Consider the following 19495-nt stretch of genomic DNA (forward strand, 5'->3'; position numbering starts at 1 on the left):
CCTCTTTGGAGAAAATGTCTTTTTTTAACTTTTGAGAAAGTGGAAGACTGAATTATTTTCCTCACGTTGCACACCAGCATCTCATACCATTTCCTACTGAGGACTGACATTCCTTCCTGCTCCTTAAGCTTTCTATCTGGATATATCTGTCATCAGTGCCAACAACCCTGACATGGAACTTTTCACAAACTTGCAAACCACGAGGCATGTTTCCTTAGCTTTTCAACCTTTGGATCCCTGTTGTAGGACTACTTGTGTCTTCTACATTTTCTGGGGTTAATTCTCATTGCAGACGGTTTCCAGAATCATTATCTTTACAGTATCACTCTGGTTTCTACAAATGCAAAGCTTTCAAGAAGTTTACAAATTGTTTTTAGAGGAGCACTGTGTATGGTGGTCAAGGACCATGGAGATCAACTGCTCAACTGGAGCCCGGGCCCCATTCTCCAGCTCTGTGAACTTGAACAAGTTCCTTATATTCTCTTTACCTTGGTTTCCTTACCTGCAAAATGAGCAAAGAATAACCCTTATCTCAAAGATGTGCCATGAGGATCAGAAGAGTTGATACATGCATAACACAGTTAGAATGGTACCCGGCATGCAGTCTTTGCTATGATTAAATGTAATTAGAAGAGTAATCCTGGTTTGATTTTCTTTGGAAAGGAATCCCCATCTGATGCTCCCGTTGACAAAATCAGAAAGACATTAGAATCCTATGGAGACTCTCTTCACCTGAAAATCAGTCTTTTCTCTTGCCCTTTGTCTATTTCACCCTCATCCCTCTGTATCGGGATGTTGAAACTCTAGGGGACACCCATCACGTTTGGTGCCATGCAGCTACTAGGGCCTCGGACAGATCTGTAAGTGGCCCAGAGCTGGGGCTGCACACGGCCCTGAGAAACAGCACAGGCTCCAAAGCAGCGCCGGCCACTCCCGCAAGCCCTGGGACTCCTGAAGAGATGAAGCCCGTGTCTTCATCTGTCTCCATGAATGCCCGTATCCCCTCCACTGCTGTGGCTTTAGTCACGTTCCAACTCCAGTCCTCCTACCTTGATGTCGCTGCTGAAGTTGTTGATTTTGTTGCAGCCTGCATTTTCCAGGTGGTAGTTAGCCCATCTCAGCAGGAGCTCCTCAGGAGAGAGTTTCATCAGGTCCTCCAGGCTCTCCCCTTCTCTCAGAAGAGCAGCCAGTGCTGAAGAAACACAAAGAGCGAAGAAAAATGAATGCAGGGGATACTTGGGGGGGATCAGTGACAACTTAAATAAATGCAGGGGATTGGGGGTGGGGGATTAGTGACAACTTAAACTGAGCCCTGCTGGGAAGGCAAAGGTACCAAGCTATCTCTCTGGGATAAAGGGCTGTATGGCCTTGCCCATGGAATAAACATCTTAGTATTATTCCCTAAAAAGAGGTGTAAGGTATTATGAGCCTATTTATTATCCCCATTTTGGGGGTGGAGAAGAAAGTGAAACTGTGAATTGCTCAGTCATGTCTGACTCTTTGCGATATCATGGACTGTCCATGGAATACTCCAGGCAAGACTACTGGAATGGGTAGTCATTCCCTTCTCCAGAGGATCTTCCCGACCCATGGCTCGAACCTGGGTCTCCTGCAGAATTGCAGACAGATTCTTTACCATCTGAGCCACCAGGGAAGCCTCTATGGGTGGAGACGGCATGACACCAGTGAATGTCAGCACTATGCCTAAGAAAACAGGGGCAGAACTGCGGAAATAATCAAGCCTATCGACTCGGAATACTCTGCTGGGTCTGTTAGAACACATTTCATGATAGGACAACATTTTTACTTTTAAGAGATCAATTTTGTGATAACGACAATGTCCTCTTGTTTATTTTCATAGGTGTTTTATATTTCCAATGCTTACCTGCATAATGACAGCAAGTCAAAAAGTGCAATTAACTCTTTCCTCTGTGTTTCCCGGATGAATTAAATCACTTTTGTTCAGCGAGAAGGTCTAAATTTAGCTGAGGTCATTATTTGCGAATCAATATTCTTTCTAATGTGTTCTAAGTTTCCCTATTTGCTTTTTTATTCTTTATATTCTGTTTAATATAATACACTGGTTTTCAAACGGTACCCCAGAAGTCTTCCCTGGGTATTTTGATTTGGACATGTTAACAAAATGTATGTATAACTAAAGGCCAGAATCTGGCTATAGATTTCACATTAGTAGGGTCTACACAGGAAAAATGAAAGGTAACAGTGTGCTGAGTATTGATATTCCTCAAGGTCTACTACTACTGTCCAAGGGACAGGCTGAATTGTTGAAACACTTAGGATGCTGACAGCAGACGGAGTAAGACGGACAGCTACAATATTTGGTTGAGAACTCTGAAACCCTAAATGTTATTTCCTATAATCTTGGTTAAAAAAAAGAGATCACATTGCTCCTAATCTGGTACTATCACTGCAGTATATGAATGCAAATCGCTTTGTAAAATCCAAGTTTAAAATAGTCTAATTTGTTACAAAGCACATAAAGGCAAAGTGAACTCAGAAAAGCTCTTGAGGTTGGAGTCCCAGACAGCTAGGCAGAGCTACAGGTTCTAAACAAGCCTCCTTATTAGTCTGTGGTCTTTAAAAGGCATTTGCTCTGGGCAGTGTGGACAGAATGTGTTATAGTAAAATGGACTGGATATAACTATAGTTTCAAAAACTGAAGATTCCGCGCTTGACAACTCATGACATCTTCCTCATACAGCCTTCAACATCGGCATTAACAAAAAGTCAGGCCATTATTCATGTTGGAGGCTTTGCTCATACCTTCGTTTCTGCTGAGCTCAATGTCGGCAAATAACCCAATCTTGATGACCTGCCACAACAGTCCCAGGACCAGGTAAGGCTTCCCCTCCTTTAAGTCCTCAGCGCCGATATTAACCACGTGGCACCCGATGGCTGAGGCAGAGTTCAGAGCCAGGTTCAAATTTTCCTGAAGGAGAAAAAATAATGCAAGTCTTGTTTTTGACTTTGCAGATGCCAAATGATCATTATTGATTGGCAAAGCAACAGTGTTTCGCTTCTGGAAAGTTCACAGGTCTAGGGGCATTGTCTTCACTAGGCTTAAATATTGGAAAAAAGCAGGAATATCTGAAAGAGAAAATCTAGCAACCTAGATACTAGGATCAGGCAGCTCACCCTGGTCAGGATGAAACTAACGAGTCTTATTTTTCACACTGCTCTGTGATGGAGCCTCCATACTCAGCATCTCCATCGGCCAGCAGTAAAGCGGCACCTTTGAGGACAGCCACTGTCTTGTCACCAGTTATTGTCAATAACCCAGCTGTTGATATAAATCGAGGTCATAAAAGAGAACACCAAAATAGCTTTTGACTTGCAGACTGGATATTGAAGGAATGAAAAAGATACAAATCAACTTCCTGGAAAAGACATGGTGGTTTTTCCAAGGATAATTTACTGAGAGTATCCATAATATCTAGGGTCCTTGAGTACACACAACATATATACAAATACACATATGCCTATCCACATACATACAGATTATATGTTCTTATAAACTAATAACAATCTATGTAAGGTGACACATATACAGTTGGAATAGGGTCAATGAAGTTTTCAATCCAGGGTTTTTATATAGCTGACCTTGAAAGCCACGGGTCTGAGCTGCTCAGACCCACATAAGTGTATGGACCCACTATGTATAAATATTGTGTTCATCACTCAGTCGTGCCTGACTCTTTGCGACCCCGTGGACTAGGGCCCACCAGGCTCCTCTGTCCATGGGATTCTCCAGGCAAGAATACTGGAGTGGGTTGCCATTTCCTTCTCCAATGTATAAATATAGTGAATACCATAGTACTCCATGACCCATGGCTGGTCGAATCCGCAGATGAAGAACCATGGTCATGGAAGAACCAAGTACAGGAAACACAGACTGTAAATAATATTCAGATTTCAGATGGAGCAGAGGGTGGACACCCCAACCCTCATGCTGTTCAAGGGTCAACCGTACTATTATTATTCTGGGTCTGCAAAGCAGGACTTACCCGAGGCAAAGACCTATAGAACTTGTTTTCATGATAAATTAAAAACAAAACAAAACACAGGCCACCAGGGAATTTGGAAGAGCACTATCAGAAGAAAGGGCTTCCCAGGTGACTCCGTGGTAAAGAATCTGCCTGCCAATGCAGGAGACGCAGGAGATGTGGGTTCAATCCCTGGGTGGAGAAGATCTCCTGGAGTAGGCAGTGGCAACCCATTCCAATATTCTTGCCTGGGAAATCCCATGGACAGAGGAGCCTGGTGGGCTACAGTCCGTGGGGTCACAAAGATTCGGGCACAACTGAACGACTGAGCACACACACACAGAACTCAAACGACAAGTAAAAAAATATGGGGTCCAGTTACGGCAAAGCCTAAAATGCAACAGCAAGATTAAATATGACGTTAAGTGCCTTCATATACATTTAATCACAGTTCTTGCTTTGATCACGGCTTCCATTTTTTAAGAACACAGGGTTGCTTAAATCCAAACAGGACATAATTTATTGTTCATGATTTAAGAAGTGAGACGTGGCTTCTGAGTGAGAAGATTACAATAATGGTAAAATGCTGGAACACAGCACAGAAATGCAGCTTACTTACTCCCAGTCACTGTTCCAGTTAATCAACAAATCGAAGCCATAAACACAAGTTATATTTATCACACTGGTGGCTTTGGCCGACACCACTGTGGAGGCTGCCGGAGCACTTCCCGTGTTCACCCCCTCACTTCTTAGAAAGGCTAATCTTTTCAGATAAAATGCTGTGTATCTGGCATCAGCTCAAAGATAAATTGCCAGGGGAAGTCTGAGTTAAAACTTGAGCCAGTGTGAATTTTATTCATAAGTGGCCAAAACAAAGTCTACCCCCAACGACTAACACTCACCAACTCCACCTACCCCCACTATATTAATAAAAGATGAAGTAAAAATGTTTTCCCCTGTGCCCACTGGTCATGACAGATGACCAGCCCAGAGCCTGGGTTGGAGGAATAATGTTTGAACATCTGAAAAGGCCCGGCTTGGCAATGATGATGACCCATTCCTTCTAAGCACAACACTATATTAATTAAGGTAACACAGGGAAGATGTACCTGAATGGTGAAAGGGGTGAGTTTCTTTTTGTTGATTGTCCTCTCATCAATTGTGTCCGGCACTGACAGATTGATCATTTTACTGAAAGAGAAACAATGAAAGAAAGCAGGCTTCTAAATAAAAGAGCCTAATGACATGGAATTTAAATTCTAGTGATGCCATAAGCAAGTAAGACAGCACTATAATCGGCGCTACTCAATGTTCAAATATAAAATCAGTTATGCAATTTTAACTAGATTCAAACTATCTGTGGAAAAGGTTCATCCTCCTTGAAGTCTTACTAATACAGTGAAGCAAGAAATAAGGATCCTACTTCATCCATTCACCAAAAAGCTGAAAAATTATTCTGGTTCCTTTAATTAGGAAATTCTGGGTGGATAGCCAAAGCAAATTCTCTATGAGTTCTTCTCTTTCTCAGTCATGAGACTTGCCCCCACCATATAAAAGATTATCCATACACAATCTGAGTGTATATAATGTCTAAATTTCTGTTTGAGATCTGGTCAAACTCTATACCTTCAACATCCCAGGGACGGCAGAGCCTGGTGGGCTGCCGTCTATGGGGTCGCACAGAGTTGGACACGACTGAAGTGACTTAGCAGCAGCAGCAGCAGCATGCCGTCAACTAACCACATGATGAAATGTTTTATTATCTCCTGTAATCATTAGAGTATCCGTACGTTAGAAATGCCTGCCACTTAAGTATCTAATATATTGACCAGACATTCAAAATAAGCAATTATTAATTATGAAAAACTGATTTTATCCACTTGGCATTGGTTTAACCTACGTGAGGTTATTAAAAGTAAAAGTTCTTTGGCCACTTCCATCTTATTTAAAGAAGTTGGGGGAAAAAAGTCCAAAGGAACAACAACAAAATCAAAGAGTAATAAACTTGAATGTGACTATTCCTTTTTTTTTAATAAAAGAAATTAGCATTGACATCTTTCCTAACAATTTTTAAGCAACTACCTTTTCTTGTGGTTGTTCTTTAAATATGTATTTCTACAACTTTGCCGTGTGTGTGTGTGTATTTTATTTAAATAAAAAGCACTTTACTGAAATTTAGGCAAAATAAACCCCTAAATCATTATTTGAAAAATATGAAACATTGTATTTATTTAATTTTATTTATTTTATTATTTAAAAATAAATAAAATGTATTTATTAAAAAGAAAAGCTTATAGTCAAATTTCAGAGACAAAAGATATGGGTATCAAAAGTTATGTTAACAGTCCAAAGCAGAACACTATAATGTCTCCCAAAGGACTACAAACTATATGTGCTTTAAGAATTCAGTGAAGGGAGAAATCACTAGGAGTTGGAACAGATTGGAAACCTTGGATTCATGTAGGAATCATGTAGTAAATGGATTCATGTAGGAGGAGAGGGTGGGGAAGGGCATTCTTAAAAAGGAAAATAAAAGGCAAAGCTGGAGTTGCAAGATGTAAGCAGGCTGTGTATGGGGAAGAGTGCGCATGGCTGCCCGTGCGGCCGGTCACTCGTGGAACCCTTCACTGTACCCTGGACAGGGGGCCTGGGTCATGCAGGCCTTGGGAGGTCGGACTAGGAGACTGAGGGAAGACCAGGCGATGCCTGGGGTACCCACGGAAAGAGTCAGGACCTGATCCTGTGCACTAGGTTTCTGATGTCTTTTTAACAGTTGAACTGTATAAAAATGAAATCTCACAGTGAACTCTAATAATTAAAATGCAATTGCTCTGGTCAGAGCAGAGGAAGGATGGGGGGTGGGTGGTTAAAGTCCTGCCCACTCATCCTTTCCTTCAATTCCTGAGCCCACCTGAGACGAGGCATTTCAAGCCTCCTCAATTACACCATGCCTCACGATGACAGAGAGGCTGCCAAAGCAACAGCCACAGCGGCTCTTTCAAAGTCACCATCCTCAACTGACCGGCGGCGCCGAGAGCCTCCCGTGGAGAGAACACAGCTCTCCTCTTCCAGGCGCCCTGAGCGTGTGTGCACCACGCAGTAGCCCCTCTGCCTGAGGACTGGCGTTGGACACTCCGATCATCATGCCGCTGTTTCCTATTCAGTTCTATGCACTCTCAAGACGGGCCGTGCTCAGATGAAGAAAAATAGCATAGAACCCAAAAGTAATTGCCATTGACCTTGTGTTCCTATGGCCCTACGTTCACGTTTCTCTCTGATCTATGCCTCCCTCTCCTCCACCCGAGTGAGAGTAGTTTTATATTTCTCATTATCAGTTGCTTTTAAGAAAAAACGTGGACCATTTTTAAGTCTTTATTGAATTTGTTACAGTATTGCCTTTACTTTACATTTTGGTTTTTTGACTGAGAGGCATGTGGGATTTTAGCTCCCTGACCAGGGATTGAACCCGCACCCCCTGCATTGGAAGGGGAAATTCTAACTGCTGGACCACCAGGGAAGTCCCATAAATTGCTTTTGAAATCAGTTTGCTCTCCTGGACCTTCCACATGAAAATCCAGAAAAGCATCAGGTCCAGCTAAGCATTGAAAGAAGTGAGCCCAAAAGTATCAACACAGCGAATGGTGGGTATTCCAGAAAATTCTAGGGAAAGTTTTGGAAGCCAAGACCAGAAGGGAGTGTTTTTTACCAAAGCACGATGCCATCTCCAACAGCACTGAAGAGATCATTGGTGTTAGGATCCATTGGGATGACGTGCCGACAATCGGGGTCATTTTCCAGGGCTTTGTTTATCCAGTTGACAAAGGCATACTTCTCTTCCTCTGCAAGTAAATGATTAAAGTGACTTATTTACAAAGTGATAATCTGTACAAGAAAAATCGTATACACACATGGCTCTTAGATTGTCACGCCCAGAAGAGACATTGTGAGGTTCATCTGGTCCGTTATCCTATCATCTCACATTTATTGATAATAAAAAATCTCAGATGATTTGGGAAATAGGCACAGAATCTGTTTTATGTCCAAGTCATAAAACATACATATAGTAAGCAAATTTAGAAGCTATAGATATGCAAATATATTTAGAAGTAAATGCAAAAATGAAGTGAGGTGAAAGTCACCCAGTCATATTCGATTCTTTGCAACTCCATGGACTATAGCCCGCCAGGCTCCTCTGTTCATGGAATTTCCCAGGCAAGAACACTGGAGTGGGTTGCCATTTCCTACGCCCTGTGCATGGAATCTTCCCAACCCAGGGATTAAACCCAGGTCTCCTGCATTGCAGACAGATTCTTTGCTGTCTGAGCCACTATCTATTTTTATATATGTAAATATATAAATAATTAAATGTTTATATTTCTATACAATCCAAATATGAATATGGTCCAATGCTTACATGATAAAACTCGGGGTTCTGCCTCTCGCCCTGCTGCTTTCAGGGTGGGGTGATCACAGGCAATCTTTGCAATGTCTCTGAGATTCTTTATACAATTACAGGCATCTCTGCTTTTCAAAAGTTCACTTTATGCCACCTTGTTTTTGCAAAAGAGCTACATCAGTACCTGTTTTTGCTCACCACAAGAAATCCACAGGGGATTTTTGCTTTTATGAAAAAAGGTGAAAAGTAAAAATAGTGCTCAGTGTTTGTTTTGCAGAGGCAGTGGGTATCCCAGCAAGCAGAGTACCACCGCCCAGCTCCTTTCTTGGGACCATACACAGCATCCCAGCATCAAGCTGCCATCGTTCTGAACTGAGTCTGTGAGCCTCTGTCTCATCTCAATGTATTCCGTGCATCCATCAGCAAGATACGACCTAAGGTAACTGCTTCTTCACTTTGCACCACTTTGGTTTACAGAAAGTTTCATAGAAACTCTGTACTTTCAGATAGTGGGGGGAAACTGTATAATGAAAATGTTATGAAATGAAATCACTTGTGATATGATATTTCTTTCCTATCAGTAAAGCTGCCAGAAATTGCCTTTAGAAATTTTAATAAAGCCTCAAGTTATGCCTTATAGCCCAGCACTGTGTTTCCCAAATTGTGTTACTGAAAGCAGGAATGTCCCTCAGAAGAATTCTGAGTCACAACAGTTTGGGAAACACTGCATTAGCATATTATTTTCTTGAAGATTCCTAATGCACATTTACAAAGCAAAAGCCTGTAAAATTTCCTATATTTAAAAATAAAAGGCTGAACTTGGTCTTTGCCATTAAGAATGATACTTAAGCATGAGCTGATCTTTAAGATCAAACAGTGTTTTGAAGACCACAGGAATTACTGGAATTATCAGATTACTCTACTGTTTGGGCTATTAGCAGTTTCCGTGAAGGCTGATGGATGGCAGCCTTCAGAATAAATATACAATTTTCCTCCAAATCAATGAAAACACAATTTTTTTTTGGACTGCTCAGCAACAATTAAGAACCATCATGAATTTTGGAGGTACAAGCCTTTTTGTTCAAAAGATTTACAAAGGAGTTTTGGCAGCCTTTAATATGCTTTTTAAAGTTTTTTGTTTTTAATTCATTTATTTATTCGGCTGCAGTGAGTCTCAGTTGCGGCAGGTGGGATCTAGTTCCCTGACCAGGGATTGAACCCAGGCCCCCTGTATTAGGAATGCAGAGTCATAGCCACTGGACCACCAGGGAAGTCCCTGTAAGACACTTTTTAAATGCTGATGAGATTATTTGGCATTGGACCCTATCTAGAGCCAGAACTGTGGGCCCACCTATACACAGGAAGATACACAGTAGTTAATAAACACAGGTTAACTTCTGTCTATCTTTGCACCCTTTAGGTTTGAATGCTGAGTCTGGAATCTGTAACCACAAAAGACGTGGATCCTTTCGACATGGTTCCCTCTCCCTTTGTCCTCTTTCATCCCAACCGTCTCTCCACCTCTGCTTCCCAGCTCCCAGGCTGGGACACCTACCTGAGTAGGAGTGTTGAGTGCCAACACTAGACTGCTCGGAAGTGCCCCCGATCGCACAAATCCCTTCCTTCTTGTTGATAGCTTTTCTAAAGGTCTTGGCAACCTCTGTGCTTTTCAGGCCATGAAAAACCTGCAAACACATAACATATCTTTAGAAACCTAATCTGTGATGTAGAAAACCATAAAGGAAAGAATAAGCAATGGTGAAGCATGAAAGATGGGAATGTATTGCTGGTATTTCTCAAATTGAACGTCCATGTTTCAAATGCATCTCCCTGGCTTCTGCATCACACTCACCTTGATAAACTCATCAAAGCTGATCTTCCCATCCTGGTCCAGGTCACCTGTGGCCATCAGGTTTTCTGTAATTTCTCTCACCCTGTACCCAGGCAGAGGCAAGCAGGCAGCCTTGAACAAGTCATTCAGTTCATTGCAGCTGATGTACCCGTTGCCATCGGTATCTGTAAGGCAAACGAGGAGCCGATGGCTCAGGGCAATCTGGGTTACAACACGAAGAGAGGTGAGAGAAGGCCGGATGGGAGGACAGTGGGTGGGAGAGGCAGTCATTCAGGGGTTGTGAGCTGACCCCATGCAAAGTCAGAATCTCACAAGAGACCTGCTGCTATTATAAATGGGTATTAGCATCATTTCCAACATCCAAGAGTCAAAATTTCAATAAAGAGGTTCTGACAACAAGCTGAAGAGAATCTTACAGAAACAGATGGGAAAATAAATCACAGACTTGGAGCTACAGATTAAGAAAAAATATTTGTTGTTGTTCAGTCACTAAGTTATATCTGAGTCTACAGAGATCCCATGGATTACAGCCTGCCAGGCTCCTCTGTCCATGGGATTCTCCAGGCAAGAATACTGGAGTGGGTTGCCATTTCCTTCTCCAGGGGATCTTCCTGACCCAGGGATCAAATCCGAATCTCTTGCATTGGTAGATGGATTCTTTACCACTGAGTCATCTGGGAAGTTAAGGAATACTATAAAAACAAAGGAAATCAAAAAAAGCAGACAAGCCATAAAAGCTGAGACTTAGTGGCCACTTCCAGGAAAAGCTACAGGTGTAAAAGGACTCATATGCCACATTTTGATAGAGAAAGAAGTAATTTTCTGGAAGAATAGCTTTCAAAAATATTTCCCTAGCTCCTGTAATCAATACCTCTATATTCTTGCCCTTTCTACTATTTTGCTCATGTTACCAGTCACTGATTCTGTCCTGAAGCTACTAAAAAAGTAGAGAATTGTGTGACTTGAGGTATCAGGTTCACTTACCCACTTTGGCAAAAGCTTCTCTGAGCTCCATCATTTCTTCATCGGATACTGATCCTCTGGCCATTTTTTACTGCTTTAGGCAACAGTTCTGCAGAGAGGGGACAACACAGGGAGTGAATGATGTGCATCTTCTTAAAATACCACATCGAGAAGCCATTCTTATTTATTAAGTAAAGAAATATTTCTTTGCACCCCTTACAACTTATAATTATCTCCCCAAAAGGTAAGAAACAGAGTTTTTCTTATTTTATCTTCTTCAAATTTTTTAACTTTTTATTTTATATTGGAGTTTAGTCAATTAACAACATTGTAATAGTTTCAGGTGGACAGCAAAGGAGCTCAACCACACACACATATGAGTAAGTGAAGGAAAGTCGCTCAGTCACATCCGACTCTTTGCGATCCCATGGACTGAAGCCCGCCAGGCTGCTCTGTCCATGGGATTCTCCAGGCAAGGATCCTGGAGCGGGTTGCCGTTCCCTTCTCCAGGGGATCTTCCCGACCCATTCTCCCCTGAAAGCCCCTCCCATCCAGGCTGCCACACAGCACTGAGCAGGGCTTCCTGTGCACCACAGGAGGTCCTTGTTGATAATCAAAGAAACAGCCTTTTTCTTAACTGGACTTCACTTTTTGGTCTCCAGAGATGGTCCTCAACATTCAGAAAACTAAGATCATGGCATCCGGTCTCATCACTTCATGGCAAATAGACAGGGAAACAATGGAAACACTAACAGACTTTATTATTTTGGGCTCCAAAATCACTGCGGATGTGACTGCAGCCATGAAATTAAAAGACACTTGCTCCCTGGAAGAAAAGCTATGACCAACCTAGAAAGCATATTAAAAAGCAGACTCATTACTTTGCCAACAAAGATCCATCTAGTCAAAGCTATGGTTTTTCTAGTAATCATGTATGGATGTGAGAGTTGGACTGTGAAGAAAGCTGAGCACTGAAGAATTGATGCTTTTGAACTGTGGTGTTGGAGAAGACTCTTGAGAGTCCCTTGGACTGCAAGGAGATCAAAACAGTAAATCCTGAAGGAAGTCAGTCCTGAATATTCATTGGAAGGACTGATGCTGAAGCTGAAACTCCAATACTTTGGCCACCTGATGTGAAGAAGTGAACTCCTTGGAAAAGACCCTGATGCTGGGAAAGATTGAAGGCAGGAGGAGAAGGGAACGACAGAGGATGAGATGGTTGGATGGCATCACTGACTCGATGGACATGAGTTTGAGTAAACTCCGGAAGTTGGTGATGGACAGGGAGGCCTGGCGTGCTGCAGTTCATGGGGTCACAAAGAGTAGGACACGACTGAGTGACTGAACTGAACCGAACTGAAAGATGGTCCACACTGTTTCTCTCCTCCCTGTGATCAGGCTGCTCCTCACGTCAGGAGATGGAGCTTATTTCCTCTCCTTGAATCTAGGCTGACTCTGTGACTGCTGTTAGTATTTAGAGGGCTAGAGAAGCCATGTCTGGGCTGGAAAATTCTGCTTCCTGCCTTTGGGAATGCTCCCTCCTTCTGGGATGCTCATCCTTGGGATGGTCCCTCTTGGAAACCAGCTGCCATGCTCTGAGATGTCTAAGCCACAGGAAGTATGATAATTGGATGCTCTGGTTAATGGTCCCTGCTGAGTTCCCAGGCAGCAACCAGCATCAACTGCCAACCAGCAGAGCAGGCCAGTTTGGACATTCCAGCCCATTTGAGCCCCTGGATGAACACAGTCCCAGACAACATCACAGGAAGCAGAATTGCCCAGAATTCTGATACCAAGAGAACTGAGAGATGGGTTTTAAATCCCAACATTTTGGAGTAGTTTGAACCACAGAAATATATGACAAAAACACAATTTTCACATAAATGTCATTTTTAGAGATATGTTCATGTTCATATTTCAAATGAGTATGTTTGGCCAAGTCAACAGATAACTTCAAAGTCAGCTATCAAAGTTCTCTGATTATTTTAGAAAAGAGGAAGGGAATCTGATCGTCTAATAAGTCTAATGGGAATTTGGGGGACTTTTTAGGTATTCTCAGAAAGACTAGTGTTGGCTAAGAAACTATCCTAGTACTGGAGTAATTTCCCTTTCCCTGGGCATGATTGCTGCCCTCTAGTGGGTAGAAAGAGAATGCAACAGAAAATGGATTACATGCTTGTCTGGCTAACCCACTCCAGTATTCTGGCCTGGAGAAGTCCACGGACAGAGGAGGCTGGCAGGCTCCATGGGGTAGCAAAGAGTCGAAACGACTAAGGGACTAACACACTAGCTAATTCACAGGCCCATGTTTCAAATAGGAGTTCCGTTAAAGCTTATGGAATTTCCCAATGGGGAGGCAATAAGCGGGGTGAGAGTGTGGAAGAAGAAGTGTTTCTATTTGCATTTGGGGCATTTTAGTGAAGTTACTGATTTTAAAAAAGATTTAAAATTTGTGACAGAATGTTGTTTTAAATGGATTTCCTTTTTTATATTTGCATTTCATTTCCGCTGTACTTTTTTCTCAGTGACGAGCCACACAAGACAGTGAACAGTTTTAACACAAACCTGTTGGCCAAACAAAATGCACTAGGCTAAATTTTGCAAACACACATCCCTTATTCACCAACTCTCTATACTGCCACATACATTTATCACATGTATTAGTAGTTTCAAACTTTCATTTTCCTAAGCAACCCTCTGTCAGTAGAATCCTTACATGTAAACAATAATAACAAAAATAACTCTGGGGAGGGATAAATTAAGAGTATGGGATTAACAGATACACAGTACTATATATAAAATACATACACAACAAGGATTTACTGAATAGCATGGGGAACTGTATTTGATACCTTGTAACAACCTAAAATGCAAAAGAATCTGAAAAAGAACAGACATTTATATATGTATAAAGGAATCACTGTGCTGTATGCCTGAAACTAATTTAATATTGTAAATTATTATATAAAAGAAATATTACCAAAATATAAATATAAAATTAAACATAAAATTATTATATTAAAATATAATATTGTAAATTAAAAAAAAACTCTGCAAGACTTCAGTTGAAAAAAACCCAAATGCCCCCCCCTCCCTCCACTATCCCATCTTCTTGCCACCTTACACACTGGTGGGAACTCCAAAGAGCATGATTTTAAAACTGTGGAATTATATATATTGTTATTATTTTGATTCCTTTAAATTGTGGGATTCTATATATGGTTACTATTTCAATTTATATTGTTATTATTTAATATATAATTTAAGTTATATATGGTTATTATTATTTCCATTTTCAATATATATATATAATTGTGTATTCTTGCCTGTGGAATCCCAGGGACAGAGGAGTCTGGTGGGCTACAGTCCATGGGGTTGCAAAGAGTCGGACACGACTGAGCGCACATGCGTATACCATGCACTTGTTCCAAGCCAATTTGAGCCCAGTTACAAGGATAGACCCAAGCCTAAGACCTAAACCCAATTATATATATATAATTGCTATTATTTCAATCGTTTATTATCAAAAGCACCTATGGTATTATTATTTACCGTATATCTACAAAGGTATTGGCCCATTAGGTTCTCGGACAGAAGATAGAAACTGCTGAGAGCTTTAACTGTGTAAGGAAACGCCATCTCAGCCATCACAATAACTTCAGAGCCCGGCGGCACAGGTTACCTGACTTTCTTGCCTTCACTTCTCTTTCTTCCTTTTGGGCTTGTCTGTTTCTCTGTCTCCCTCCCTCCCTTCCTCCTTCCCTCCCTCCCTCCCTTCTTTTCTTTCTTCCCTTGAGGTTTGTTGTTATTGTTAGTTTCCTTTTAAAAAATTAAGCCAGGAAATCTAAGAGACATGGCTTCGATCCCTGGGTCAGGAATATTCCCCCAGAGAAGGAAATGGCAACCCACTCCAGTATTCTTGCCTGTGGAATCCCAGGGACAGAGGAGTCTGGTGGGCTACAGTCCATGGGGCTGCAAAGAGTCGGACACAACTGAGCGCACATGCGTATACCATGCACTTGTTCCAAGCCAATTTGAGCCCAGTTATAAGGATAGACCCAAGCCTAAGACCTAAACCCAATAAAATGTGATCAAACAGAAGGAGTAATAAGCACGGGTGAAATAAGACAACGGCGAGGGAGAGCCTTAATACTTCAAACACTGCACATTGTGAAAATCTAGTTCCAAGTTCTCTAGAGGTTAAATGCTAAAAAGGAGCTATCACTTCCATAATTCATTCTATCTACGTGAGAAAAGTCAGTTTTCTTAGGGCAGCAGAACTGAGGCCCGAGAGCGGTACCTTCACGCAAACTGGGTGAGAGGACATTCCCGGGGTGTAGTAAACGTAAATTCTGCGTTTCTTATAATGTCCCACAGTGAAGACTGACAGCTCAGCTAATGCATTCACACTTCGTAGAGCAGGAACCAGGAGCTCAGAGAAGTTAACATTCATGTCTCAGATCACACAGCCGGGGAGAGGAGCAGCAGGATTCCAGTGCTCGAGTCTCCTCTCCTCTCCCATACTGTCTGCCCAGGCTGCTGTGCATTTCTCTTAGACGCTCATTTCATCAGCCCATTCACTCATCCAGCAATTACTCATTAAGTATTGGCTTGGCCAAAAAGGTCGTTTGAGTTTTTCCATCTTAAAAAAAACAGAATATGAAGTGTGTATCCAGGTGTTCTAGCTTAGGAAGCTTTTGCTTTCCTGTGTTAAGAAATCAAGGCTTCTGCTGGAAGATACCAGTGTGTAATTTTGCATACTTCACTAAATTCTTATGACTAAGTTGGTTTGATTCTTCTTTATACTCTCTACCAATAAGAGAAGGCTCTCCTCCATTATATTTTAGCAAAGTCTTTGGTAAAGGCTGGCCCTTCTTGTTTTGGGGTGTCTTATTTCTTGGTTCACAGATGTTCACAGGGTTACTAGATAAATCGATTCACTTACAAATATTTACGAAAGCCTACTATAAGGCAGACACTGCTCTTCATTTTAGGTGAGGGTGCTGCCCTAGCTACTCTGAAAACATGAACCAATGTTAAAGGTCAAGAGAATGAATGGGGTCTCTGAATCTAAACTTGGCCTATCCTTTGACAGAAGACTTTTAGATTTTAGAGCACGTGAGTGAGTGGTGAGAAAGACGTGTAAAGAGGCAGGGAATGAGATTGCCCTTTAAGGATCAAGGGCAGGGTTGAGGAAAAATGAAAGAATTACAGCGTTGGGTGACAAAGAACATCTAAAGATCATGGTTCAGAGGACTTCCCTGGTGGTCCAGGGGTTAAGACTCTACCTTCCAACGGAGGGGATGTGGATTCCACCCCTGGTTGGGGAGCTCAGATCCCATGTGCCTCAGGGCCAAAAAACTAAAACACAACATAGAAACAATATTATAGTAAATTCAATAAAGACTTCAAAAATGGTTCACATCAAAAAAATAAAAAATAAAGATCATGGTATAGTGAAAAAACAAAAAATACTTTAGCAAAAAAATTGCAGGGCCCATTCAAATAAAAGATCTAGGGAAGAAAACAGGGTTATTTTAAAATCTTCTAAAAGATTTATATAAATGGGGAGGATTAACTCAGAGAGAGGATCTCAGGGGAGGATCTCTCAGAGAGAAATCAGTCCTGAATATTCATTGGAAAGACTGATGCTGAAGCTGAAACTCCAATACTTTGGCCATCTGATGTGAAGAACTGACTCATTTGAAAAGACCCTGATGCTGGGAAAGATTGAAAGCAGGAGGAGAAGGGGATGACAGAGGATGAGATGGTTGGATGGCATCACCAACTCAGTGGACATGGGTCTGGGTGGACTCTGGGAGTTGTTGATGGACTGGGAGGCCTGGCGTGCTGCAGTCCATGGGCTTGCAAAGAGTCGGACATTACTGAGTGACTGAACTGAACTGAACTCAGAGACGCCAAATAGTGAGACAGCCTTCCAACGAAAAAAATTCAAAACCCTCCCTGGTGGCTTAGACGGTAAAGAATCTGCCAGCAATGCAGGAGACCGGGGTTCCATCCCTGGGTCAGGAAGATCTCCTGGAGAAGAAATGGTAACCCACTCTGGTATTCTTGCCTGGAGAATTCCACGGACAGAAGAGCCTGGTGGGCTAGAGTTCATGCTATGGGTCGCAAAGGGTTGGACACGACTGAGCGACTATCACTTCCACTTTTCAGTGATTTAAAAGCTAATGGGAAAGAGAATAGATTGAATTCATTTGAGAGGAGAAGTGGAGAAGAAGTAGTCACCAACCTCAATTACCACGATACTGTTTGTTGTTTGTTGAGCCCAAACACGAATAGATGTTGAGGGAGGATCTCTTTTACCATCAGAGTGAGCTGTAAATCCTGGAAACACAATCCAACTTGTAGAGACAGAGGAATCTAAGAAATCATTTAGCACAACTCCCTCATTTTATAGATAGACAGACTGAAGTTCCAATGAGATGAAGTGCTTTGCTTACAAGTCTTCAAAGCACTCCCAGGCAAGGGTCTGTAACAGAAGGAGCAGAGCAGCAGAAGGCCGGAGTGACCATTAATCAGGCCATTAAGGCCCACAACTGCAAACAGACCCTTTAATTTAACAGCATTTCACAAGGCAGAGCAGGAAGAAGAGGTAATTAATGGAAAAACATGCAGAGCGGACCATTTCTAAGAAGGATATGGCTGGGGTTAGAATCAAGTATTAGGTACTTCACACAGTCTATTAATATGAAAAAAATATTTGCCCATGTTAATTCATGTGTGTTTGATGGCTTGTATTATAATTGTGTGAGTTAGTTTCCAACGATAATTGACGAGGGTCTGTTTGTAAATTACTGGCACCATATTGGCAGCTGACTCTAGAGAGGTCGCTGCAGTAATGAGTGGCTGTGGTCATTTGGAAGCTCCCACTTGGAGCTTAGCAGAAGTGGCTGAGGAAGGCGTGTCCCTTCCAGGGCATGAACGAGCCCTTTCTCGGGCTCTGCTCTGCTGCTTCTGCAGTAAGTGGGGTCCTTTTAAATGACTACATCATCTAACTATGACTTTGCCAAGAACCACTTTAAGATCTTTTGCAAATCAGTGGTGAGTTCTGGAACCCCATTTCTGAACCACTGCCCAAATCATAAATCTCACATCATTCATCTAAGTCACGTCTGGCCGCTCATTTTTCTGCAAGCACTTAAATTTATTAAATCAATGATTACAGAATCCCAGGACATTTGGCCAAAGAAAGAACCAGTCGTTCTTTTCAGAAGGTTATTTTTAAAGCCTCAAGAAAATCAAATTACTGCCCCTACCCCGCCCCCTCCAAACTTCAAAAGCCACAAAACCTGTTCCTTCTTTTAGGTCATCGAGTTCTAAGTCTCTGTTTAAAGGAGGCTGGTATTTTCCAGATGGGTAGTGAAAGATAATTTCTCAGAATGACTTCTTACACTAAAAGCATTTCACTCAAGTTCCCTGAAATCTGAATGTAGAAACTAATTGTAGGAGTTTACTACAGAACACAGTGCTGGAGAATTTAGAGAAGGAAATGCATGCTGTAAAATGAACGTTAAAATGGAAGCTAAATTTTCTCTGAGGAGTTTCCTAACTGACAATGAAAAGAAGCAGAAAGGCTGGTAACACGTGATCTGTGCAGAGTGGAACGGCTCCTGGGCTGGCATCATTGCTGAAAGCAGGTACTGCTGTGTGGGTCAGTACTTTGATTCAATAGATTGATACCCAATTACATAACTGCTGGGATCAGAGCCCTATCTGTAACCTGGCATCACATTGCCAAGGGACTGTTTTGAATGTGCCCTACTTTTTCTGCAACTTGACACAGTGGGGAGAGCACAACAGTAAACTCGGGACCCAGGTTCCCAGCTTTCCCCCTGATTCAGTATGTATCCAGGAGGAAATTGTACAACTTCCGAACCCCTCACTGAGCAAGAAGTAAACCCCAAACAACGCGACGTCCAGAACATCATCAATCTGCCCTCTTTAGCCTTACACTCTGATGATGAAAGAAGGGAAACATACAATACTTAGGATTCCGAAGCCAAATAAAATCCCCATAAATTTTTGAAAAAGCAATCATGCTACAGTTATATCAGATAAGGACAGAATTTGGCTTTCCCTTAATCCTGTTTCCTTTCCTTTCCAAAGTAGAACACTGTGTGTGGTTGGCGGGGGCACACAGGAGATAATTTTCTATGTAAGCTATTTTCTATGTAAGCTATGTAAGATATTTTCTCTGTGGATACAGATATTCCAAACTTTCACAGAAAGGATGATTCTCAACATATATTTTTCAAA

The 19495-nt window shown here is 41.9% G+C and overlaps 1 protein-coding gene across 7 annotated transcripts in view; it reads right to left on the reverse strand.

Annotated features, from left to right (window-relative positions):
- Positions 1 to 19495, reverse strand: part of LCP1 (lymphocyte cytosolic protein 1) — a 96060-nt gene that overhangs the window by 23500 nt on the left and 53065 nt on the right. For 5 of the 7 annotated variants that reach the window (XM_043477848.1, XM_043477845.1, XM_043477850.1 and 2 more), the window contains exons 2-8: positions 11237 to 11324; positions 10253 to 10416; positions 9956 to 10085; positions 7711 to 7843; positions 5114 to 5195; positions 2785 to 2950; positions 1050 to 1192 (exon numbers count right to left, since the gene is read on the reverse strand). In XM_043477848.1, coding sequence (XP_043333783.1) covers positions 1050 to 1192; positions 2785 to 2950; positions 5114 to 5195; positions 7711 to 7843; positions 9956 to 10085; positions 10253 to 10416; positions 11237 to 11300 — 882 coding nt within the window. In that variant the 5' untranslated portion in view covers positions 11301 to 11324. Of the gene's footprint in view, positions 1 to 1049; positions 1193 to 2784; positions 2951 to 5113; positions 5196 to 7710; positions 7844 to 9955; positions 10086 to 10252; positions 10417 to 11236; positions 11325 to 16503; positions 16523 to 17468; positions 17553 to 19495 lie in introns of those variants that run through there. The other 2 variants (XM_043477846.1, XM_043477851.1) reach the window with 2 other exon arrangements.

The sequence above is a fragment of the Cervus canadensis genome, chromosome 9 (genome assembly GCF_019320065.1).
Source record: "Cervus canadensis isolate Bull #8, Minnesota chromosome 9, ASM1932006v1, whole genome shotgun sequence".
NCBI lineage: Eukaryota > Metazoa > Chordata > Mammalia > Artiodactyla > Cervidae > Cervus > Cervus canadensis.